Source organism: Falco punctatus, assembly GCF_963210335.1.
Source record: "Falco punctatus genome assembly, chromosome: 12".
In the NCBI taxonomy this organism is placed as follows: Eukaryota; Metazoa; Chordata; class Aves; order Falconiformes; family Falconidae; genus Falco; species Falco punctatus.
In genome coordinates this window covers 27,905,822-27,931,695 of record NC_137592.1, presented here as the reverse complement: position 1 = coordinate 27,931,695, position 25,874 = coordinate 27,905,822, and the positions used below count along the sequence as shown (strand labels likewise).

Below are 25,874 nucleotides of genomic sequence, written 5' to 3'. Positions count from 1 at the left end.
AGTAGAGAGGGTGTGTATAAGACACTTTGGTAGCTGGATATGGTGAAATGGGGTCAGACTGAAGCTTTAAAAAATTAATCAGATGGGTATGAATAGAATATATTACTAGGCTAATCCTTAGCTGCTTGTTTCTTGTAACTTTGGACAGCCAGTCTGCTTTTTCATTTAACACACGATTGCTGTGTTTTTTCACTGGAGAATCACTAGTATGTTACTTCTCCAGGCTGTCTTCAACCTTACTGGAATGCAGAAAGCCTACTAAAGCATACTTTATGCAGTCAACTTTCAGCTTCAACTTTTGATAGTGGACAACGAGGTGCATTTAGTCACTAAGGTTAAAACAGTAGAAATGCATAATAGGTATTTGTTTAACATATGAATGATAAGAAGAATGAAGAACTTCTCTCATATTTGTAAGACAGTAAGAACTGAACATCTTCATACCTATGTATTAGCTCTTAAGACTATCTGAATAATGGTGGGTTGTTTTTTTTTTTTTTTTTAAACAAAACTGATGCTGCTTCTGAATCTTCAAAATGCCATATTCTGGTAGACATGATGCAGGAAGATGTTTGTTTTTAACAAATGGCTGACTTGACTGGTTTTTCCTCATCCAGCAAAACTCTGCTAAGGACCTAAAAATTCAGTGTAGCATTTGTGGAAAACTGCTGTGCATGGTGTAATAAGGGAATGAGGGCTAGGACATCTAGAAAATGAGGGCTGTATATGATGCCTTTGTGTGTTCATCTAACAGACTAACACTTGGGCTTATGGGGGGATTCTTTCCATGCTAAGGTTAGCTCATCTGAGGAAGTTAATTAAACACTGATAAACTTGCATATAGAAACTTTCCGAACGCAGCTGCTCAGGTTTTTGGGTTACTTCGAGTCTGTTTTATAAAGATGCAGACTTCCGTAATACTTCACTGTAGCCATCTTAAGGTTTTAAAATTAGTATTTTTGGCACTTCATGTATTTGAATAACTGTTTTAGACTACTTTCTGGTTTGCAACTTGGCTACATCACATGGTTTCAGCAGTTTGATGTCTGTGTGTGGATATTTGACTGTTCCCCACTTTGAGCTACTGAAAATTACCACATACTGGAATTGTGGCTTCCCAACTTCAGAAGTGAGTCTTAAAATCAGACTAATGGAAAGAGATTTAATTTAATCACTATGCAAGTCCATAAATAACATTGGATGTTCTGTAGGGGGTTTAATGTGATTAATCAAACCCCAGAGAGCATGGTTTACTGAAGTCAGACTAGGTAGAACCAGATCTAAAAGATCCTATAGGCAGCAAATCTGGACTGTTTGGTGGGTTTTTTAACCTAACGTGATACTTCCTAAGCTTGCATATTTGGTATGTACACACACATAGATACTCGTGACTAATTAAAAAAACCAACCAAAACAACCCACTTCAAAATAAAGGCTTCCATTCTGTCCTCAACTCAACCTATTGTACCTACCTGTTGCAGGGGTCTGAGATCAGTATGTGGTGCGCTGTACATGCTGCCATGCTTGGGCATAATAAGGTGAGTTAAAGACAGTGGAAGCCAAATTTTGATTAAACTGACAGAAGTAACAGTTGTCTAATAGCTTAGACAATTTAAGTTCAGTACTACTGAAATGGTAGAACACTGACAACTTTCCCTCTTAGTTGGAACTAATCTGTTTTGGACTTCTGGCAACGTTTTGATCAAGCATGCTTGAATTGCACTAATAGGTAAAATGTTTAACAAAAACTTAATCACTTTGTAAGAGTAGGAGATAAGAGGGAGAAACCACTGGGAGTGAAGGTGAGGGATTTCATTTTATTGTGCCTGAGACTTTGATAATAGAGAATTGATGCTTTTGGGGGTGGTCATTTTGGGGTTTGAGAGCCTTCAGCTTAGTTGGGTGTTTTGTTTGTTGAGTTCCCACCCCGCCCCCCAAATTCTTTTGTCTTGCTTTCAGTCTGAGTTTACAAACAAACAGTGAAGTCCAAATGAGAGGTGAGTGCTGCAGCTTTCAAGGTACTAGCTTAATGCAGCATTTCTGAGACAGAACCATTGTGGCAGTTGAGAAATAAATCTTCCGTTGTAGGTACAGGGAACAAAGAAGTAGCTGTTTGGCGTTTTATTAAGAAATCTGAACTTCTGTAAATACAGTAGATCACATACTAAAGTATCTAATAATGTTAACAATATGATACAAGTGTGTTCTGCTGAACAGAACAATTTGTAATGAAACACTTCAAAATAAGAAGAAACCCAAACTTTGGAGCTACAATAATATCTAATTACCAAAACACAGAAACTGTTAGACAACTGCTTTTTGGTTTTGTTTTGAGACTGCTGTATTTCCTCCTACAGAAGGATTTGAGGTATGCTTTGCTGTCTGTGAAGTCAAACTGCCTGGATTATATGTTTCACTAGCGAAGTGAAGAGAACTTTGGGAGCACTCTGATCAGGCTGGATTGTGAATAGCATAATTCAGTATTGGGATATGTGCAGAGCAGCTGTATCAACAGTGCCTGTTACCCTTTTTAGGAACGTAAAGGGCACCTTACTATGAAAATTCTGTACTCCAGCATTATGCTGTTTGCTTTTCATCTCTACAGAACCTTGGCTGCTTTTCTTAAGCTTTAAAATACACAAGTTATTGTTCTATAAAGTATTTTTAAAAATTAAATAGGCTGAAAAGGCTTTCCTGAGACATGGTGTGCCCGTTCTGAGTTATCCATAAAGACTATCACTTTCAAGAGCAAATTGTTGCTCTCTGAGGAAAAACACTAACTTACTACAATATAACTAAGTAATAATGAAACTCTCTCGTGTAGGTGTACATATCTGCGTAAGGGCTTGTGTACCTGCACTTTGATTTCAAGGAAAACAGTCGTCTTTCATGGGTGGGACTTTTTACCTTGGGCTCAGTGTTGTTCCAGTGGCAACTAGATAGCTCCTTGTCAGCCTAAAGCTGGAGCAGAACAGACTTTGTGTTTCTTTATAAACATAAAAAAGTAGACATACTCAAGGAAGCAAACTACAGAGATGTATATGTACATTTTGTTTATCCTCCTGTACTGTAAGACAGGAAATAAGGGACTGCATGGTTGTGTAGTGCCGCTTGATAGTCTTTGAACATGAACTAGGAAGCATCTTCTAGTAAAAAAAAACCAAAGCAGTGGACTGAGAGGTTACAGACACTGTAGTAAGCAGAACACTTCCTAGCTGCTGGTAAGAAGTAGCTTTCCAGGTGTCTGTCAGCCTGGCTACCACAACTATATTTTTAAACATAAACTTAAAAGGAAGTAAGTTTGGGGTTTGGGGGTTTTTTGGGTGGTTTGGTTGAGGTTTTTTTGGCCAGTTTATCTCGTGATGAGTACAACTGCACATTCATGGAGATTATTGTTGTTACATTAGTGTCTTTGTGTCACATTAGAGGTGTGTTGCCCTGTTGCGCTGGGCAGCATAAAAACTCTACAGACGACTAAACCACTTCAGCATCCCTGCAGTTCAAGAGAAAAATGTCGTTAGAGACTACCTTTTAGTGCATCTGAACAATCAACTTGTAGTTACTGCGGTATTACTTGTAAAAGCAGCCATCTGCTGTAGAAGCCTACATTTATTTTATTGTAGCTCTCAAATTCTTAAACATTAGGCAAGCTGTAAACAAAATAAAACTCTTCCCCAGTTCTTCCCTAACTTAATATTTTGACTGTTAGCTTTTCCTCGGTGTAACTAGAATGTTAAATATTAGCTCTAAAGGAATGTTTGAGACCTCTTCAGTTTATATATAAATATTTTTTGATAAACATTTAGTGTTTTACAAACTAATGTAGACTTTTTGAGGGCGAACGGTTGAAGTTGAAAGCTGGTGATGGTATCGTGTTAGTTGTTTAAATATTGTATGTAGTACTCTGCAAAGAAAGTGAAAACCGGCACAAAATGAAGGCAAAGAAATTAATATTGCAAGATCACATTCAAGAAAAAGAGATAAGACTATATTCTTTTACTCAACTTCTATGTAAAAATCGCTTCTAAAGACTTTAGCGAGATACCACTGAGTTAGATACTTACAGTAACCTCACATGTAAATAAAACATTGCACGTAGGGTTCAAAGCGGTTTGGAGTCCAGTGTTTTCTTTATGTTATAGTGTATAGTAGTAAGCTGTTACAGTTCTGATGAGGTCAGTTTTATTCCAAGTTGTATGAAAGCCTAACAGATTATGAGAGTGGAATAAGAATAGTTCTGCATTCTCAGTATTAGTTATCATTGCTTGGTGGTGTGAGCTCTTTACAGATAAGACACTTCATTCTTTACTCGAAGCAGCTGTTAATAGAGGAATTTTCTAAGTTGTCTGGTCTTGCATTTAAGTTTTTTTGTTTTAGTTTTTACAAGCTTGATTTAAAAAAAACTCTTGCTGCTGGCTTATTAATCTGCAAATACATCCCTTTCTTTTCCCAGGAAACAGTTCCCATGCTATACACAGCAGATACTAACGGAGCACTGTAATGAAGTGTGGTTCTGTAAATTCTCCAATGATGGCACTAAACTAGCAACAGGATCTAAGGACACAACTGTTATTATATGGCAGGTTGATCCAGTAAGTGTGCGACTTGCATTAAAATGTGTATGACTTGTCTTTCCCTTCTCTCTCCGCTGTTCTCTTGCTAGGCTGGTTTGGTTTTTGTAGGAGAGGCTAACATGTACTGCAGCCCACCAACTAGGGTCCTTCTCTGGGATTTAAAAGACTGAAGATCACTGTCAGTGTAAGTTAGTGAAGGAGGACGCTTGAAAACCTGATGCCAGAGTGAGGCTTGAACTGTTGGCTTCTCTGGGGCAGGAGCTTTGTGTGCCCCTAACCAGTACATGGGGTAGAGCGGGCTGGCGCCCTCCGGGCGAGCTTCTCAGCTTGAAGGCCTTGAAGCATTGGGCGAGAGTGGAAGGAGCATGGCAGTGAGGAACCTTTCTTCTAAATCTTGCCAAGAGTACTTCTGATTTATGTATGTGACTAACTCCTTTCTGTTACCTTGTTACTACTAGTACACCTGGATTTAAATTACCTGTTTCATCATTTATTACTTGATTTCTGAGTAATAAAATGGTATGTGCTAAACTGAAACAGTATACCGCTTCATGCTAGTGGCTGTTGTAAGATTTGCCTTAGCTTGAGATGAAGATTTAAACGCTTGTCAGAATCCACTGACACCTGGAGGTATACCCATCCATTTTCTTAGGGACTGTGGTTTTAGGTGTTGATACAGTTTCTCTTATGAGAGATCCTACAGTTACAAGATCTATCTTTCCTACCCGTATCTATGCTTATGTAAATAAAAAGGTTGAGCAGTGAATCTAAGACTGTTTTATTGACTCACAGAAGTGATATGAAAGTATGTCCATATATTTCATAACAATTGAAAACTGAATAAACTTGAACATATGCACGTAATATTTGAAGGTGTTAATGCTTGTAAAACACTATCAGAAGCAAACAGGTTTTTAATCACACAACTGCAAACTGGTATGCTGAGTAGAAGCTGAAAGGTTTTTGCAGTTCCTTGCTGGCTTTGGGTAGGATTTGAGCTGAGCTTAATCCTTTTTTTTTTCCACTGCAGGATAGGAAGCCAATAATTTGAGTCCTTTTTGCTATTAAGAAGATAGGAGAATTTAAAACCCTGTTCCATGTGCGTAGTTGTTACATAGCCCCTGAATTAATGGCAAGTGCTATGGATTTTTCAGGCATAGAACTGTTGTGGTTTGTTTGTTTGTTACTGGACCCAAGAGATGCAGAGCAGAATAAGCTGACTTGCATTACTTAAGAAATTATTTGTATTTTTTAACAGAGTAATCTTAAGTAAATTAAGGATCAAATGTTCTTGCTGTTGACTTCTCAGTTCATTGTAGTGGTACTTCCTGTTATATTGGTGGGATTTAATACCCAACATCTTGATTAGTACACTTTATAGTGAATTGTTAGCTACTGTCTGGTTAATCAAACCAAATAAATGTTTTGTGAGCGTTTCAGACTAACCTTGTTGTCCAAGGATTGCTAAAAGAACAAGATCTCTGATAGATACTGGGAAAGCAGTCTCGTATAGTTTTCTTCTGTATTAGAGTACTTAAAAAAATAAATTAAAAAAATTGAAACCATTTCAAAGAGGTGGATGCCTAAATAAGATTAGGGCACATAACTCAAATGGTTCACTTTCATATTTGTCAGAGCATGCTTCTCACATGTTCTGTAGCAGTTGATAATGTCTTTTGAACCATAAGTTTAAACAGGTTTTCAAGGCTTTAGGTATTCAGAATTATTCTAACCTCTATCTATAAACTACAGGGAAACATCCAGCCAGCTCTGGGCAGTTGATGGGAGACCGCTGTTTTAAATGAACACTTTCTTTTTGTACACATGCTTCATATGTGTGATAACCTATTTCTCCCTTTTTCTTCCATCACCCCTCTTGAAGTGTAATGACACTGCTTCTGTGTGTTTTCTTCATTTCACACCATGAATTTATTTGTTTTTTGAAGACCCAGCTACATGTCTAAGCTGTCTTAACCCATGCTTCTGTTTTCATTTTCATTTGTCCATTTCAAAGCTCTTACTCAGCAGCATTAATAACGCCTTGAGAGATCTAGGTTTGTGTGGAATGCATTATTTGACTGTTAACTAAGTGTGGGAGAAGCTCTAGAGCACAAAAGATAAGCACAGTAGGTGCATCACCTTATCTGGTTCTTTGATAGAGCTCTCCTTTAACTTGTTCCTTAAGGAAACCTTCTCTTTTTTTTTGCACTTTCTAAAAACTGTTCACAGGTTTTTGGCTTTTCAGCCAAGGAGCTCAACTATGGCAGAGTTACACTGATACCTGAATAGTTGTTTCTTCTACGTAACAAAAATCTGGGAAGCTACATGTAAGGGATAGAAGTGCTGAGATTTCTTTTGGTGGTGGGTGAGAAGCAGATTGACTAAATTTAGGGATGTTTTCCTGAAATACCCTTGACTGCTGCCTTAGAGCAAAACGTGATATAGCAGTTTTGCTGTATTTGGAGAGAAGTATGAGAGCAGCATGAGAAGGAGTAACAGCTGCAAAGTTCTATCATTAGAAGGGGAATATCCTATCTCTCTTGCTCCTTATGAGTCTCAAATTGACACAGAAGTGACAGGCTACTTAAATCCTGATGTGAAAAGAAATGTATCGGTTGCAGGCAAGCTCCAGGATGTGAAATGGTGTCAGGCATGATTCGGTTTCGTTGCAGGTCAGTTTATTTACAGATTCAGCAGTGTCTAATGTGGATCAGGAATAATAATTGGAATGGAAAAGTGGCCTTGGGGAGGTCCATTTGTTTGCCCATCTTTCTCTGTGCTTTGAAAATTATTCTTCACCTACTTCTTTTTGAGGAATTTGGGCAGAACCATCAAAGCTGCAGGTTGGCTGAGTCACCAAATCCCTTGCAGCTGATCCCAGGAGAATGTCCTTCGTGTCACTCATCCTCTGTTGACCATGTTCTTTCTCTTTAGAATCAAGAGGTGCTCTGCTGATGAATATAAAACAAAAGATGGAGAAGGGACAATTTGAGAAGTCAAGCTGTATTTTCAAATGAGGAAGTGGGAGGTATAAACATCCCCCGTGCAGGGGGGAAAAAAGCGGGGAGAGGGGGTCCACTTGCCCTTTTCTAAGAGGCTTCATAAAAATTGTCACAGTTTAACAAGCTTGGTTCTACATTCCATATATTCATGTTGTTGTCAAGAGTCAGTACTAATACTGTATTGAAGCATGTTTGTGTACTTAGGAGGCCAATGTATGGTTGTTTCACAGTATCTGGCTGTGCTATTTCTGTTGATAAGCTGTTTGAAAGTCAAGTTCCTCTGACAAGGCAGCAGTGGAGCAGTTGCAGCATAACGGTGATACAAGATAGTCTGTGTGAGCTAAGTATGTATGCTTCATTCACTAAATCTGGCAGACAAGATGCAACAGCTTCTGTAGGCAACACTTCTGAAATAAGGACACCTCTTAAGGAAGCTTTTAAAAATATCTTTCTGGAAAACTTTGTTCTTGAGCGACACACAGGAGATACACTTGAGTTTATAAAAACGTTGGCACTTGGAGGTTTTCCCTTCTCAGCATACGTGAAGGTTTTGGTTCTGTTTAACCATAACAGGCTTCCAGCATGTCTTTACTTTTAAGAAAGTAACTTAATCCTACAAAATACGGGTAATAGTACTTTTCTGTTGCAGTAAATGTAGAGAGACGACACTACAGAATTCTTCTATACTAAAGCAAGTGTAATGTAACGTACAGCTCTGTATGCAGTGGTGTTTTGTGAGTTCCACATTCAGAATCGCAAACTACGAGAACAAAAGTACCTACAAATGTTCTTGTTCTGCACGTTGAAATTCAGAAGCTTTCATTTTATGATCCTGCCCTGTAAACTAGCAACTGCTTTTCCAGTAAGAACCTATTCATATGTCTTATAAAATGCAGATGCCAAATTGCTTAAAGCAAACCTGCTATGCTGTACTTGAACACACAGTGTGTGTGAAATCTAGTAGGAGTTCATTTGCATTGTCTCAACAGAATCTCTCTTGTTTCAGGATACTCACCAGCTAAAACTACTTAAGACATTAGAAGGTCATGCGTATGGTGTCTCTTATATTGCTTGGAGTCCAGATGACAACTATCTTGTTGCCTGTGGCCCAGATGATTGTTCTGAGCTTTGGCTCTGGAATGTACAAGTAAGTGGTGACTAAGAATAAGAAATGAAACCTTGTGGTCAGCCTGCTGCTTTTGCTTCAATATCCAAATAGCTTAAGCATGAAAGAAGCTATTTCCACAAAATTGTCGTGCAAAGGTGTGAGTGTAAAGAGATGCTGTCTCCCTGCTCCCCTCAACTTGGGAAAAAAAAATACTACGGCAGCCTACAAATTCTGTACTCCGTTTGTACAGAACTGAAATTAGAGCTCAAGTCTAAGTGCCTGGGACTGTGCAGCAATTCTGGTGTGGCTGGTTACTGATCATTTCTGAGAGGGGGGTAACGTAAATCCCTAAGACACTGAGAGCTACTGAAAAGAATAACAGTAATGAATCAAGAGAAACAGAGGGCAGAATTGTTACCCAAGGGGAGTAATTCTGTTCATTGAAGGTTGTAACAAGTAGCATGAGTAAAAGATACAAGCTGGTTTTACTCTGTGTAACCCTCCCAGTGATGTTAGTGGAAGATCCACAGAGGCTTAAATCTATGATTTTAGGGCTTCATCTTTCAGTCAGGCGCCAGGGCACTTTGCCACTTCCTCCATGAATTTGAAGATCTTTTTCTACTGTTGATTTTACGGGCACTTGAGTTGCTATAAAAGCTTCCCCTGCCTCAGTTGTGGGCTGCATAGTCTTTCTTGTGCTGCCTTGGACTCTGAACTAATTTAGTTTCCTAAAACAAAAATGTTCCCTTTTTTCACCCTTGGAATGCTTTTCTTCTGTTTAATTGACTAAATTGGCTCAGCAAAGAGCACTAGAGCTGGCACAAGGGAATAGAAGAGAAGCTCTTACTGTTTTGACAATGGTAAGCCACTCATTGGCACTCTGTCTTGTGAAACAGTAGTATTATAAGCTAGGGATGAAAGCTCAATTTTGGCATGGAGAGCTCCAGCTCAGCGAGGAAAATGTTCTAAATACTCTGACACTACCAACTTTTTTGGTAAAATGGATTTTGTCATCTCTATTTTCTTGTAGTCGCCTCTTGACTCCTGGCTTTCCATGTTTGTTTTTTTATTTTCATATTGCTTTTCTCTTTTATGTGTTCTTCTAGCTTCTCTTAATTGTTCTCTTTACTTGTAATCTTCCAGTTTTCTGATGCACCAGCTAGTCCATCCCTCTTGACTTGAGGGACAAAAGAAATTGTCCCAAATCAAGTCTAGGGTCACTGGCGATGCTGAAGTAATTCTGCCTTTTTACTGCATTATTCATGGGTTTGCATTGCATTTTAATAAATGTGTTGAAATACAGACTTCCAAACGCTAAGCATGTCAGATAAAATTATTGATGCCTTTTGGGGAAGGAGTTCTGGTTATAAGGCCTTGCTGCCTTGGTTTACTTTTCAGACTGGGGAGCTGAGGACAAAGATGAGCCAATCTCACGAAGATAGTTTAACAAGCGTGGCCTGGAATCCTGATGGGAAGCGTTTTGTCACAGGAGGTCAGCGTGGACAGTTCTATCAATGTGTAAGTTCTCCGCATCTGTCCCGTTGGAAACAAAACAAGAAATGAAAGTTTTGTCACAGTCAAATCTGAGGTTCATGTTTTTTCTGGTTTTTCATGTGTCTGTACGCTAAAACTTCTGATCCTTTGAATTCAAAGAAGCAATGCATTAATGCAAGGATTTCAGCAGCACATCTGTATGTAGCAGTCAAAAGGGTTCAAGCATCTTTTGTCTGTCTAAAGGAGGATTTGTGGGCTGGGTATTTTTTTTCTTAGCTGCTCTAGAAAATACATTAATATAAAGTAGTGCCTTTGTCCACAAATGTTGTTCCACAGAATCTTGACTTATGTCTTTCTTAGTTTTTGCATGCTGTTTTTGCTTAGTGTAAACAGAAATTTGAAACCCTCATTACTTGGCTAGTGTTGATTTTAGGTGGTGGTCCACAGTCTCGCCCTACTCGTGATTGTCTGTCAACTGAATTGATGCCCAAAATAATAGCGCAGTATGCAAACCTCACTCCCTGCAAAGGTGAGCTCTGTGACATTACATGGATTGCTCGTGTCACGTACGGGAAAATGAAAGGGATTCTGAGCTCTCCAGGACAGATAGCTACAAAAGCCCTTGGTTAAGACAACCAAGTCCTAATTCATAAGTCCTCTCTTTTACAGGTTTAAGATTGTTTTCTTGTCTGAACAGAAGGTGAAAAAGATACTTGTGTCACAGCTCCTCAGAAATCTGAGACTTAACAGTTCAATGTTTTGTGTTTTTTTTTCTCTTCTGACCAGGATTTAGATGGTAATCTCCTTGACTCCTGGGAAGGGGTGAGAGTACAATGCCTTTGGTGCTTGAGTGATGGGAAAACTGTTCTAGCATCGGACACACACCAGCGAATTCGGGGTTATAACTTTGAGGATCTTACAGACAGGAACATGTAACTACCTCTTTCTTTGGTTTTGAATTCCCAGTTCTTGCTGTCAGGAGAAGATTGAGGAAGGGTTTGTGGGGCAGGATGGGAAATAAGTTATTAAAATGCTGTCAGTATTAAAAGAAGAGGAGAATTAACATAGGACGAGAATTAGTGAGTTCCAGCAAAAAGCATTAGAAGTAACTTCCTGAGCACTGGAGTAAGTTTCTGATGGATGTTTTGACAATTCTGTCATCAGGAGTTGTTGTCTTCTCAACTACTGGTGTATCTTAGTAGATCATGCCTTGAAGTTAGGAGTTGAATTTGAGGTCTGAAGTCCCTTTTGGTCTTGGGATTTGTCATAAGTGTAAGCAAACTGTTGCAGACCTGGCTTGTACTGACATATAGACATAGCTAATTTAAAATTCGTAATTGTCTTTTCCTGATAATATTACAAAGACAGAATGTGCCTTTTGTCTTGGTGTTGCATCATTATTTGGTTAAATGTGCTCTTAACACTGCTGTGTCTTATCATTTCAGAGTACAAGAAGATCACCCTATTATGTCGTTTACTATTTCAAAAAATGGCCGTTTAGCTTTGTTAAATGTAGCAACTCAGGTGAGTTGGTGATGATAAATGGAAATGCAAATAAACCTGCTTGCAGCTACTACCTGTTTGTAAATACTATGATGTGAATTGGGAGTGTTTGTTATTAACCAGTTGTATTACACTAATATGAAAGCCTTAATATTAATAAATTTAGCATAGTATTCTCTGACCAGAAGGCAATCTTATTCTTGAGACTGATTTTTTTCTTTTGACTTATTTATAGTCAAGAGTTTCATACTATGAAATATGTACTATTAAATGTTAATATCTGGCTGTTGCATTGAGAAGCTTGGTACAGCAAGAATTGTGGCAGGTTGATGTGTCTGGGGGCATGAGAATGAGATTTTTTTATTTATTTCTATTTTTGGAACCTTGGGTAAAAATAGGAGCTTCCTGAATGGAGGGGACTACTCACTGAAGTTTAATCCAGTACTAGAGTATATTTTCGCTCTTGATCTAGTAACAATACTAAAGTTGGCTGAAGTAATGTACTTTTATCATGTTAAAATTTTTTAGTGTTTCAAAAGAATGCAATAAATAATGTTTAATGATAAAATAAATTCTTTATACTTCATATTTGCAGGGAGTTCACTTATGGGATTTACAAGACAGAGTTTTAGTGAGAAAGTATCAAGGTGTTACACAAGGATTTTACACAATCCACTCGTGTTTTGGAGGTCATAATGAAGATTTCATCGCGAGTGGCAGCGAAGGTAACATCATTCCCCTTTGTGCAGAAAACTGGAACACTGTATCCTTCCTATACCTTACTCTTACAATGTTGTTGTTACAGTCTGTCATCTATAAAAGCAAGAAAACTGGTCCATTAAGTAAGCTTGAGGAGCTCTGAGATTGTGGGATACTTCAAGACATAATTGCGTGCTAGCAGAAAGAATCTTTTGAGAGGATGGTAGTAGCAGGAAGTATTAATGACTCCTTTGTATTGCTCCTGTGAAGCAAAAGCATCTGCACAGTTTTCATTAGAAGTGGGTGGGGTGTTCTTGAGGCTTTTTCTTTTTGTGGTATGATACTTTGGCTTATGATTTGAATCAAATATACTTCTGGGGAGGGTAACAGCTTCATTTGCCTGTTGAAGATACAGGTGTGGTGAGGTTATTTTAATTTGAATAGACTCATCTTAATTACAAATGGAGTAGTCTCAAATTAAGCAGTTGTTGACATAGTCTGGTGGGGTTTCTTGGTGATCAAAGGCTTTGTGGTATGTCTTTATTCAACTGTCTGTGGCAAGAATAGAAATTAGTTAATAGTTTATATCTTCAATTGGTTCAGTTCTGTCGCTGGTGTAGTGCCATCACCTCCCATGGAGGTCTCTTAAGATTCAGGCCTATGCAGGGCAAAGAATTACACTTGGAGTATGTAAGCAATTACTGTTAATACTAAGTAATTCACAGCTGTTAGGAAATAAGTTTGGCCAGGACATTTACTACTATCCTTTTCTGTAATGTACCAAGTATGTCTACAATAAAACCAAATTTCATCCTCTGACCAGACCCAGCGGAATATAATGACTGAAGGACAGCACCTCCAGTCCAATCCAGCACGAACATCTCTGCGTGGTTGAACAAGGTTCTTGGTTTGAGACCCGAGTACCTGAAAGTTCAGAAATTGTGTACAGCCGTACTGATGTGCACGTGTAGATACTACAGTGCACCAGTCCTTCCCCCTCTCCATTTATTTTTTTTCTTTATTATCTTCATTGCCTAAAAACTACTGAGCGGTAGCTGAAACTGACGTCTCACAATTTAGATTTGGACTGTCTGAAGCTGTTCCCTCTTTGCACTGAATTGTTGCAAATGTGCGTACTGAGTCTATTTTTTAAAACAAGCAAACAGAAGGAAAATAACAGATCACAGTGTCATAGCCTTCTTAAAAAGGAATAGCTTGATTACGCATTCATAACCTCTTAAACTTAATATGTCTTGTCAGCTGGGTAGGCTTTTTTCTAACATTTGCATTAATAGGAAGAAAAATGAGGTCTCTGAGAGGGAGATTGACTGCTGCCTTAATCTAGCTAACTTGTATTTTCCAAAACAAAATACAGGCAATCTGACAAGCACCGAAATACTGGTTTGTGCTTAGGCTTTGATTCTCCCAGACAGCAGAGGCTTGTGTGGCCAGTGTTTAAGCAAAGAGTAATTGATAATATTCAAACAATTGGTAATTGTTTGAATAGCATGGATATGTAGTCTCTTGAAACTCTTTTAAGTGGAAAGTAAACACAACCAGAACATTTGCATCAAGACAAGTATATATAAAGGTGTTACACTCAAATGAGCTGAATCAGCAGAAGATAATTGACATATCACATGGTTCCATGATGCTATTCTAGCAGGTAGGTCAGAGAGCAAGTTTATTTTGTAAGGGGTTGGGAGGAGGAATGGAGGAAGGTCGGTTTGCTTGTTAAGCCTTCAGAATGACATCTACATTAAAACCTTTCAAATAGATTAAAATACTTCCATTTGATGTGCTAGACCTAAGTACCAGGCTTTTGTGTAATACTAGTGATACATACTTGTTTGGTTCATATAGCTCTGTCTGGAATATTCCAAAGATGTTCCGAGAGAGGCAGCCTACAGGCTTGTTAAAGGCTGCTGGTCTGCAGTTGGGAGATGGGGGGAAGGGAGCAAAACCCCAACAAAAGCTACCCCCGTTTGCTTATTCCTAAATATGATTGGTTATAAGGCAGTAGCACTTCTCTAAAAATTGCAGTGGAGTGTGTGACCAGCTCCCTGTTCTATTTCTAGCATGTTGCTAGAATTAAAAGTTTCCTATCGCAAAATAAGATCTGTAGCGTTGTTTATTGCATCGACTTTAATATGTACAAATTCATACCTTTTAAATACCGCACAAGAATTAACTGTTGTCAAGGGCAGTAATAGCTCGCGTCTCGAGACACGAGTCTTTGCTGCCCGCCCTCATTTGCTCTGTTTGCACTTTCACTGGAATGTTTTAGGTCTTCAGTATAAAGATGTATTTCATAAACTATAGAGCTGTGGTCTTATCTAGTACTTATCAACAGGTGGTGGTTGTAAATATTTTGCCTTAGTACTCATGACTTCATAAGGCATGTACTAATCTGTAAATATGATAGATTGAGGGGAAAAAAATGTGCAAGACCTCCTTTTGAATAAGATTCAAACTCCATACCTATAAGAGTAGCGTGGTTTCTCTCTTGAGTCACCTCTTGCCTTATCTGCATTGTTATCAAATGGTTTTCTTCAAATACTAACCGTAGTAGGCTTGCAGGTGTTAAAAGGGAATGTGCCTCTTAGTGAAAGGGCTTTACCCATATTCCTTTGATCACATTTAGAAGAAAAACTTTGTTAGCGCTATTGCACATTCCACAGACGTGGGGTTTACACCATTGACGGGGTTTTTTTAGCTGCTGAGAGCTTGTGTGGAAGTGGTTTGATACGACAGATTGGTCTGCGCGGAACTATGTTTCTCACTGTGGTTTTTTAAATGCCTATTTTATTTAGATCACAAAGTATATATTTGGCACAAGCGTAGTGAGCTGCCAATTGCGGAGCTGACAGGGCACACACGTACTGTTAATTGTGTGAGCTGGAACCCGCAGATTCCATCCATGATGGCCAGCGCCTCTGACGATGGCACTGTTAGAATATGGGGACCAGCGCCTTTCGTAGACAACCAGGATATTGAAGGTAAAAAAACTCAGTGTGTGTGTGTGTTTTCTAATCACTAAAAGCTTACATCAAAGTGAGTTGGTTCAATGGATTTTCTTTACCATAAATAGGATAGAAAAGTGCTTTTAACTCTTGGATTAGAATAATTAGTTTTACTAAAAAAGTTACTGATTTTTAAATTTTTTTTTTATGTATGGCTGTTGATTTTTATCTAAGTTGCTTACGCTTGTGGAATAAAAAAGAAACAGTTGTTTCTTCAAAAATGATACTCAGATTTCTGGCATGTCTCTGCAGAAAACTGTGGTGTTACCAAGACCTCAGGATTATCTAAACTAAGTTATGTAGACTTCTTAAAAAACTTGCCTCCAATGCTTGAGGTTTAATAACATACAGTGTTATTAAAACTTAAATAATGCATTCTGACCATACTGCAAATTGAATAACGCTATTAAAATACTTAACAAAGGAATCTCCAAAGTCTGGAGAGAAGGAAGTTTCCCACTGTAAAACCGGCACACAACTGATTCTTCCGAGCCATCAGCAATCATCTGTGTCCAGGAGACACACAATGCAACTTTTTTTGCTGCCAGAATGCACGCTTGTTCCCAACCCTTCTTACCTCCCGCCGGAATTCTTTTAATGAGATAATTACGGGGGAGGGGGGGGGGGGGGGGGAGGGTTGTTCTGCAGTTGATACACTTCTGTCATTACATGTTCAACCTTGTGGTAAAAATTTACAGTAGATATTAAAACAAAATACATCATATTCCATTGCCACAGGGCCTCGTGGATACTAGGTGAGGGCACGAGTTCAAGGGGAACGTGGTCAAAGTAATCAAAGAGAAATCCGTTAAGTCCTGTCAGATAACACCTCTAGTTCAGGATGTCCCTTAGATGAAAATGGCTGGAAGTTGGAAGGGTGTTAGGAGGAAGAATTACCTCCCCTCGCTGCTCCCTGTGCTTTCTGATGCACCTGCTTCTGGTCTTGGACTAGGTGGGCCTGGCCAGTCTCCTGTTTGTAACACCTTGAATGCTTCCATAAGGAGTCAGAGCCTATCCTCCAGCTGGTTTTAGCTGTGGTTTTGTTTGGTTTTCTCCAATTAGCTGCTTGCTCACCCTTTCCTAGTTCCTCCAGAAAATTAGCTAGTAAACACCATAAAAGTCAAAACAGTAGAAAATGGATTTCTCGCGGCAGTGCTTCCACAAGAGGTACAGGTGCACGGAATAACACCTGGCAACTTAGGAATCTGAAATGGATGAGACAGCTTTGTTATTAGCACACTCCCCTGGAACGTGAATGCAAATGTGTTACTTCTTATTTGGAAGAGATGCTTTTTGTGTACCAACACCTAACGTGCTAAATTAATCTCTAGACTTATTATTCATATTCATTTGTAGCATGGGGTTTAGCTACAGTATAAAAGCCATTAACTAATGCATGTTCAGTAAAACTTAAGTAAATACATTGTATTAATAACCTTCTAATAGAAATATGAACTATGGATAAGATCTTCAAGATGTGATTTCTTTCTCTTATGTTTTTGTTTTTGCTCAGAGGAATGCAGTAGCATGGATAGTTGATGGCGAATTCGGAGCAGACGACTTCAGTTTAACTTAATTAGTCGTATTTTAAATGGCTTGGGATTTGGTGCAAACAAACATGATTGATAGCTGGACAGACATGCTCGTCATGAAAAAGAACCATTTCTGAAGCCCGGTTGGGGCCAAACATTTACCACCTTGCTTCATAGTAACCAGTCGAGATGAAGCACGTCGTTAGAACGTTGTTGGACACCGTGTTGAAATTACCCCCCCATCGGTTGTGAAGAACTGTGCTACATTCAGGCTAACCATTGAACTCAGTATATATATTTTTCCCTCCTGCCTTTTTGTCTGGCAGGCTACTGTTCTTGTTGCTCTTCTGTGTAATGAAGTTTAAATGCTTGTTTGGAACACTTTATTTAACAGTTTAGAAGGCTTGATAGAAAGAGTGCTTTAGTCTGAAGAGTATACATTGGATAGGAAAGTATTTCCTTCTCTTGTTTCTCAAGTCTCTCTCCGCCTTACTTAGCTTGAGATCTTTGCAGCTTGGTTCATGGATTCTAGCCTTGCCCGTTGCGCAGTATATATAAATTGAGATGATAAACCAATGAACTATGTCAAAAGCACTCTCAGTATCACATTTGACAAAAAGTTTTGTACTTTTCACATAGCTCGTTGCCCTGCAAAGGGGTTAACAGCACAATTTTTTAAAAATAAATTATTTATAGGATTAAAATGACTTCATTTGTATACATTTGGAATTAAAACGATGCAAGAAATGTCATGAAACAGGTATCACTGATGCTTTTCTGGAGTGTCTTGAGACCCAATCAAAAGCAGTGGCTGGAAGGAGCTTTATGTAGGCAGTGAAGCTTGGTTTTAGATGGAGGAACTAACTGTCCATCTTAACAGAAACTGTATTATTTGGGGGTGGGGGGGGAAAAGCGTTCAGAGTGCACCACCAGACTAAGAGTTTAAACAAGACAAGGTCTTTCTGGTTTTTAAATTACAAAAATGCACACGATAATGCTGGTGTAAAAGGTAGACTACGCCTCAAGGGAAGAATGTGTTGAAAGAGTCCTTTCTTCACAAAGTCAACATTTTGTAAAAGTAATTAACATCAAGTCATAATTAAATACTTGTATTATGATGGAATTTTTCCTTTATTTGATAAGCAAAGGTGTATAAATTTTCTTTTTTGAGAATATACTTTTAAGTTTGCAGATTGAAATGCCTCTCCCAGACCTTGTTGCAAGCTGGTGCTGTGGACATCTTGACATATCTAGGAATAGTTCCCCTAATATCCCATCTTAAGAAAAGAGAAAGATGTTAATTTAATTATTTCTTTTTGACATAAACAGATGGCCTGGCATTGCTGTGCTTCTGCACTACACAAAAATTCATTATGGGATGGCACCACCTTGAGTGGACAGGTAGCATTGGTACTACTGTAAAGTAAAGAGGGAGCAGGGAAAGGCATGCCACCAAGAACCGATGCGAACAAAAGTGTGGACTTCATGAGATAACCTAGTGTCCTTGTTAGTCATGTGTGGAAGAAGGGTGGGGGAGGGTTTGCCGGAGTTCCTGGGAAGAGAAGTGTAGCCACTTCGGTGAATGGGAACGTGGCGGTTAACAGGAACAGTCCCTTTTTTCTTTCCCAGAAAAACAAAGTGCAGCTCAGCAGGTTAGGTTTGGTTTTGGGGTTTTTTTTTTAGACTCTAGCCGTCAGGTGGTGGGGTTTTTTTTTCTTGCCTTGTGTGTAAACTTAAACATGATTGAAGGTTCTGATGCTTTGGTTGAGACCAGCCCTGAATCTGACATACTCCTTTCTTAGTACCTCAGAAATGAAGTAGGAACTTGACGTTCTTACCTGCAGTCTAGTACATTTGCCTCAAAATGAAGGTGAATTTCTTTCATAGCAGTTACTGTTCCATGTCACTAGGAATACATGTGTGAACTTAAGACTGCAAATCAGTTCCTTCTTCCGTTAGCTAGTTCTGGAGGAAGCTGGCTGTTTCTTCTCGGTTCAGACAGCGTAAGATTAGTCAGCCTTGGTCCTGCAGCGGCAGCGTTGCAGGGAGACAACTTCCCAAGGTCAAATTTGAGTAAGCTAAACCTTTGGGTTTTAAACAAAAATTGAACACCTAAATTGTAAACAGTGTTGTATGTGTTCAGAACACCTGTGGCAGTGACGCGAGTATTGTCTTACTCGGGAACTTAGATTTTTTTTTTTTTCAAACAAAACGTTGTATAGGGAGTGTTGGGAGAATAATCCACGTTGTGATGTCTCTGAATGTCTTGTGCAATGGTCTGGCACTACTTGCCTCATACTCACAGGACTAAAGCAGGAACTTTAGGCGGGTGGTGAAGGCTGGCTTGAATCTCAAATTTAGATTTAAAATCTTGTATGCACTTCAACAGGTGGTGTTAATGTGGTGGCCATAAGTGAATAAGGTGAGATTCCTTACCTGGTACAGGCTGCAGGGTGGGGGGTGTGCGTGTGGTGTGGGCCGAGGCCTACTTTCCACTGCAATTCCTGGAAATTAGGAATTTAAACCTAGTATTTCTGCCAAAATACTGCCCCTCTGTTCGGGGGTTTCTCTTCTGGGCTTGGGCTGTACCTCTAAAATATATTTCAGGTATTTAGAAGCAGAGTTAGGGAGGAGCACGCGTTCTGCTATCTCCACTTTAGTTTTGTGGTGCAGCGATGCCACGGAGAGGAAAGCTCCGTGTAGGTGGCACAGTTTCCAGAGTGTCTCGGTGAGAGCATGTTGTGTAGTGCTCTGCTGCTCGTAGGTGATGGGCAGAGGTGAGAGCAAGGTGAGAGAAACCTTCATTTCGCCATGTAACTTGGTCCCGCAGCAAACGGACCTTACAGACCTAGCGGTAACGCCTGCCATTCCAGCCTGTAGGTTATAGAGGAACCTAAACTATCTCTTAACACATCATGTATTTATTCACACTATGTGAATTGAAAAGTACCAATACTTTTTGTGCACAGACTGTAAAATGAGACTCTGTGGTGGTGGTGGGGAAACAATTAAGTTTGCTTATTTGCAACACGTTGATTTCCATGTGCTTAAAAATGTTCGTAGGCTGGAGTCTAAGGCTGGAACAAGTACACACCCGCAATAAATTACTGTATTTCTAGTCAACAGACCTGTGGTTTTAGAGAGGAAAATACTGTAAGCGTGTACTCCTTTTGTAACTTTCTCTGGTCAACTGTCTGCTTAAAATACTCACAGTAGCCCCAGGTTATTGTTAAGGCAGAGCTTTTTTTTTTTTTTTTAAAAAAAAAAACACGCTGAAGCATTTTATTATCTGAATGTTCTTTAGCTGTTCAGGTAAGTAATTTTCAAGGCACAAAGGAGCACAAAAGGGAAAAATGCTAGATCTGTCCTTGTTTTGGAGGGGAGGGTAGTGGGGGGAAACAACACCTTTGTTTTTAAATACCCTACTGTCTTCTCTAAAGTTCTCCAACCTTAAAGTTAACCTCTTTTTATGATGAGAGCAAAGATGCAAGCTAGAAATCTGTCCAGATCTTGCCAGTTACTTCTCAACTTGGTTTCAAACAGGTAATGTTTAATAAAACTCCAAATGTTGTTGGGAGTTCGTGGCTAGTTGTGTACTCTTGCACTGCGAAGTGATACTCCCACCCAAAAACAGTTTCGGAGGCTTCCTAGTGGGAAACCAGGACTCATACAAGGAGCTGTAGTTTGAGGGGAGATGCTGTAGACCCAAACGGGGAGGGAAGAGGAATGGATATAAAAAGCAGGATTTACTGCCCAACAGACAAACTACTGTAACTCAAAGGGGAGGAGGATAAATGCACTTTCAATAGTTTGTCCATATTTTTAGCTACGAAACACACTTGTATCCAATTTTTTTGAGACAACTATTAAGAGGAACACTCATCCCATAAATGGCTAATCCTCCTTTTGACCTCCTCCTGTCTTTTCCACACTGGCTCGAGTCCATTTTCAGCTGCCATACTTAATTTTGAAAACTGCTACTTCTAATGATGATACTTAGAAAGAAAAGAGAAAAAAAAAAATCATTAACTCTGACACTTTTTTAAACAGGGTGGACTTAATTGAAGTGTGCAGTGTTGAACTACTGCTGCAGTAGCTGCCTCTAGTTGTTGAAATAAACTGTAGACAAGTTTTCTGTCTATTAATCCAGATAATCTGGATTCAAGAAAACATCTGTGAGAGTGTTCCTCCCATCTGGTATGAATGTGTGTGTGCGTGTGTTCCATGAACAGACAGAGAACCAAACGTTCTAGGTACTTCTCATGTTTTATTGCATACTTTTAAGTCGTGTGTATGTGAAGTGTCCTTTGACCAGAAGGTTTTGGTTAATATCAGTATATTTTTATAAATTTGAAATTCATTGTGCCCCATCTTCTTTCTTAAAACATTTTTCATTGTTAGGGTATATGTGCTAGATTTGAATCTTAACATTTTTAGGCACAGATGGAAAAAGTTATTGGCTCCTTGAAAACATATGGGACAAAATGGATCCTCAAAGCATGTATGTACTTACAAACCAAGCTGTAGAGATCAAGAAAAGAACTTTATTGTTGATCTCAAGATTTCTAAATTGTCAAGATTTATATGGAGTTGTGGTGGAACTAGTTAACACTTAGAGCTTTTGGTATGTAATGACTATTTGCTATGGACTGATATTAAATGTTTCAAAGGATTGCGTTCTTAAACTTTCTGGATTTTTGTTACTCTCCTCGGATTATATTAAGTAGTTAAAAATTTCTTTGCTATATTACATTAAAAACATAAGAACTTTGGGTCTCGGTATTTATTTTCACTTGTTTTACTAATTATTTACAGAACACCGTTTTAACTTTTTTATTTTATAAATGTGTAGTATTTTAAACATATCTTTAAAAATTGTTCAATTGGAACTACATTAACTTCTGATTTGTTTTTATTAGGATTTTTAAAAAAAAAATACACTTTTTCCATGTTGGTGCACAGCACTTAACAGAAATGTTTGTATTCCCTTTCTTTCAATTCAATAAACAGAATAAATAACTGGAATGAATAGTTCTTAGTTTCCCTAACTTCACTGATATGACTGACTCAGATGTTAATGTCTCGATCGTTAATTATCTATCTCTTCCGTATTTGTAGATTTCACTTCCTCGCTAGGAGAATTAATCTGTGGCAGTTTAGCTGAAGATGAATTCGCTCCGTGTTGTGTGCAGGCTTTCCAGGTTTTGATGTTGGGCTCTAATTGACCTCACGCTTTTGTCACTGGATGTTTAGCAGGCAACTTGCCTGTGTCCCACTGTGGTGTGTAACCTGCCTTATTGAACGTCGGCTCCCTTGAGGCTCCACGAAAGCCTCGATTCCTTAATGCTGGAGCTTGCTTAAATACCAGGTACAGGTATTGCTTTAAGTTATTGGTGGCGTTTCTGGGGTTTTTTGATACTTCATATTAAGAAGGTGCTCCCAAAGTACTTGCGTCTCCCGCTTAAAAGCTGGAGACTGGGGACCTCCAGGCTGCTCTGTGAAGTTGACCTAAGCCGCTTTTGTGGCTGAGAGCTCCTGAAGCTGCTTCTCAACGGTGGCCTTTGTTCCTTCCAACTAACTCTGCATTCCTGTCCTCCTTCCCTGTGCCTTAAAACACCACCTTGTCTTTGTCCTGCATTTTAGGCACTTTTAGTCAGCTCTAGCTGATGTTCTATTAAATCAAAAGCAGCGTCTAAATTCACCCTGCCTTCCCGTGTCTTTTCCTAACTCAAACCTTTTGCTGAGGTGCATTCAATTTTTTAATTCTTTGAGCTTCTATATTGATTAGAAAAAGCCTTTACTGCCTTGTTATGACCTTTATATTACTTTATTTCCTCCTTACAGTCTAAGCAGTGTATAATTACGGGTTGAATGCAGCTCTAAACAAGGGTCATGCCGTGTTCCTCGCTGTGTGCTGCTCTGTGCGCTGCCCTGGAGGGCTGTTGGGCTGCAGCCCCCCTGCAGGTGGGATGTGCAGGTCCACACGGTGACGAAGGCTTAAGTTTTTTGGCTGGGTTTGTTACTGTGCTTCATCTGCTGTCCTATGTCTGCCTTCAGCCGGTGGCAAGAATGTGAGAGAAATAGGTGTATCATTTCTATCAACTGTGAAATTTCAGCATATATGAGACTCAAAATTATTTCTGGTTTTTTTTAGACCCTTCAGATTATTTAAAATAAATTACATAGGGAACCTGATAGTAGATGAGCGTTTCAAAATTTGCTGAGGTAGGGTCCTTCTCCAGAGGGCAGTTTCTGTTTCACCCTCTCACATCTTAGCCTGCGCTGCCTGACGCAGCCCTCTGCATGCTGCGCACGCTTAGGCTGTCACCTCGGTGCAGAGACAGCAGTCCCAGCTGTCCCCTTGCTTCAAAAGACCTATAATGCTCCGAAGAGGAACTGCTGAAGTTTGTATGCCTCTCTTTCTGCCAAAGAGGTGGTCAGTGTGCTGATAACTGCATGGTGGTCCATATAGCCCAAACTTTCCCATTGCTCCCTCCAATCTCATCCTTACCATATCCTTAGAGGCAAAAATGGTCTGCTCTCAGCGTTGGTACAAAATCCCAGAGAGCTTCTTGTGAGAAAAAGCATTGGAATAAAGCTATGCCAACACTGAAAAGAGAAAGACTTGCTTTTATGGGGTTATCAGGGTTTCAGGTTGATTGTTAACGTGCATGTAGAACTGGTTTTGGGACTACTGGTCATACTGTTAATCCCACTGATTTACTATGTTCCATAATACAGAACTAGTTTAGAAAAAACCCAGTAATTTACTAGGATGAGGTGGTAAGTATATTCTTTGACTTTTTATTTAAAACCGGTATGAAGTCTGTAATTGTCTTTAAGTCTGTATAGTAAGCTTGTATTTTACTGTAACCCTGTTCTCCCTTGATGGAGACGCAGAAAATAGGAAGTTTGTTTTGATTTTTACTACTGAAGTTTCTGTGCCCTGTGGATCTCCTGTGAGATAGATAACTGTAGGATCCCCATTTTCAGCTAATGAACTACATTTTTAGCAATTAAATACATTTTCCCTATTGCTGACACTGAGCTCTGTGAAGATCTCTAAGGCAGAAAATGACCCTCTATAGGAAAGCAGGCTTCAAAATTACCAGTTTAATTACTCAGCAGAATTGTAGTCTCTAGAGCCTGGTGCTGAGGTTTTTTACAACTGTTATAACAACAAGTTGTTAGATACAAATGAACAGAGAATTTATATGGATAAAAAACGGGTGGGAAGTTTGCATTCATATAGCTTGTTTAATATTTGATAACCACCACTTGTTGGTCTATCATGATTAATAATTCACTCTTGAGAAAGGGAGAGGAGAGGAACCCACAGTAACATTCCTCTAGGTCATGAATATAAATTGAGATATATGCTACCCCTGTTATTTTTTTTTTTTTAGGTATGTTGTTCTTTTCCTTTATTCTTCCTTGTCCTGCTCTTATACCTGAAGAAACAATTCTCAGGAGAACAGAAGCTTTTTATAGTGAGTGATAAATTTGACCAATTCCATCAGGGAATGGGTCTACCCTATCTACTGTCATCACTGTAATTCTGAGGTGCCAGTAGTTAGAAATTGTTGAAGAGTGTATCTTATAAACATTTTCTTTAATAATAAAGCTCTTCTCTCAAAACGATGTCTTTAGAAAAAGATATAAAGCTGCTAGTTAAAGTGGTGGACTTAAAGATTAATGATCATGTTTCTCAGTGTGAAATGTCATTAATGACATTTATCGTTAGCATTACAGCAAGGGCTTAAATCAAGCAGCTTACTAACACTGCCCTTTCTTCCAATAAGTAATACTCAAAATATGTATAGTATGTCTTTTTCACATCACAATCACTTATCACAAATAAGATATTAATTGCCTACAGTATAAGTTGCTACAAAAGTTACTGACTTTCGTCTCTTCTGAAGTTTTATTTGCTTTTTTTTTTTTTTCTCCAGACCTACATTCTGACTGGGTTTTGGCTTTATAAGGCAGTACTTTCCATAGTTTGATTTTTATGGTGTCAAGTAGTCAGTGGCATGCAGCCCTGGTGGCTCTTTCCTTAGTTTTTTCAAGTAGTGTAATTTTCAGCAGTTTTTTATCTTTGCAACAGCTGAACTTGGCCTCCATCCATCATAAATTTAAAGCCAAACTTTCTAGAACAAACACTGAACAGGAGGTATATAGAGAAATCAAGCTTTGGTGTTGTCTTTCCACTGCTGGCCATGAAAACAATCTGCTTACTGCAGCTATATACCAAAGAACAAGTACTTAAGAAGGAAAAGCTTATAAATTTTAATACTTACAGAACTATACTTTTTGAAGTGTTTCACTTGATGTGTTTGTTTCAAAAAACCTGTTTCCATGCACACATAAAAATTTAAAGACAGTTATTGGATGGTGAGAGCACAAACTCAGGTTTATATCCTTCTCACTGATGCAAGAACTGCACAAAAAGAACTTAGTTTGCCGCTGTCTTTGAAGCGGAGTCACACCAAAAGTGGGATAACTGGGGTTATGGTTTACCAGACCGCCTCCCCAAGCTGGACATACTCTTGATTCATCTCATTGCATGTAGAAAGCGCAGGTTCACAGTCATGACTGCAGATAGTCTTCTGCTCTGTGACCAACTCCAACCCTAGTGCAATATGATGTTTACTTTGTATGGAGCTCTATGACATATTTCAATGACAAAAGAGGAGTTGAAGGGAGAAAGCAAGTATTAATCATTTTTCTTACGTGGCTTTCACTCTAACACACAAGTGTCACTTTCACCAAAGGGACCTTAATCCATCTGAACACAAGACGTCATATAGGGTGCTGGAGGAAGGTGTGGCAATGGAAAAAAGCATAACTTTTATTCCATTGCTTTTTAGCTGGAAAAACACTGACACAAAGACACAAGCTGTGCTTCGAAATCTATGTTCCAAGTGCTGCTTCAAACT

General features: G+C 39.0%; 1 protein-coding gene across 3 annotated transcripts in view; it reads left to right on the top strand.

The window, feature by feature from the left end:
• The window catches only part of WDR26 (WD repeat domain 26), a 31,369-nt gene extending 11,181 nt beyond the window's left edge, over positions 1 to 20,188 (top strand). The window contains exons 7-15 of one of the 3 annotated variants that reach the window (XR_013931577.1): positions 1,482 to 1,538; positions 4,454 to 4,592; positions 8,583 to 8,723; positions 10,083 to 10,202; positions 10,965 to 11,110; positions 11,624 to 11,702; positions 12,277 to 12,406; positions 13,204 to 14,046; positions 15,194 to 15,330. Coding sequence is in view for 2 of the 3 variants with exons in the window: in XM_080408740.1 (XP_080264866.1) it covers positions 1,482 to 1,538; positions 4,454 to 4,592; positions 8,583 to 8,723; positions 10,083 to 10,202; positions 10,965 to 11,110; positions 11,624 to 11,702; positions 12,277 to 12,406; positions 15,194 to 15,379; positions 16,917 to 16,942 (1,024 nt within the window). In the remaining variant the exon portion in view is untranslated. Of the gene's footprint in view, positions 1 to 1,481; positions 1,539 to 4,453; positions 4,593 to 8,582; positions 8,724 to 10,082; positions 10,203 to 10,964; positions 11,111 to 11,623; positions 11,703 to 12,276; positions 12,407 to 13,203; positions 14,047 to 15,193; positions 15,380 to 16,916 lie in introns of those variants that run through there. The other 2 variants (XM_080408740.1, XM_080408741.1) reach the window with 2 other exon arrangements.
• Positions 20,189 to 25,874: the final 5,686 nt, after the last annotated feature.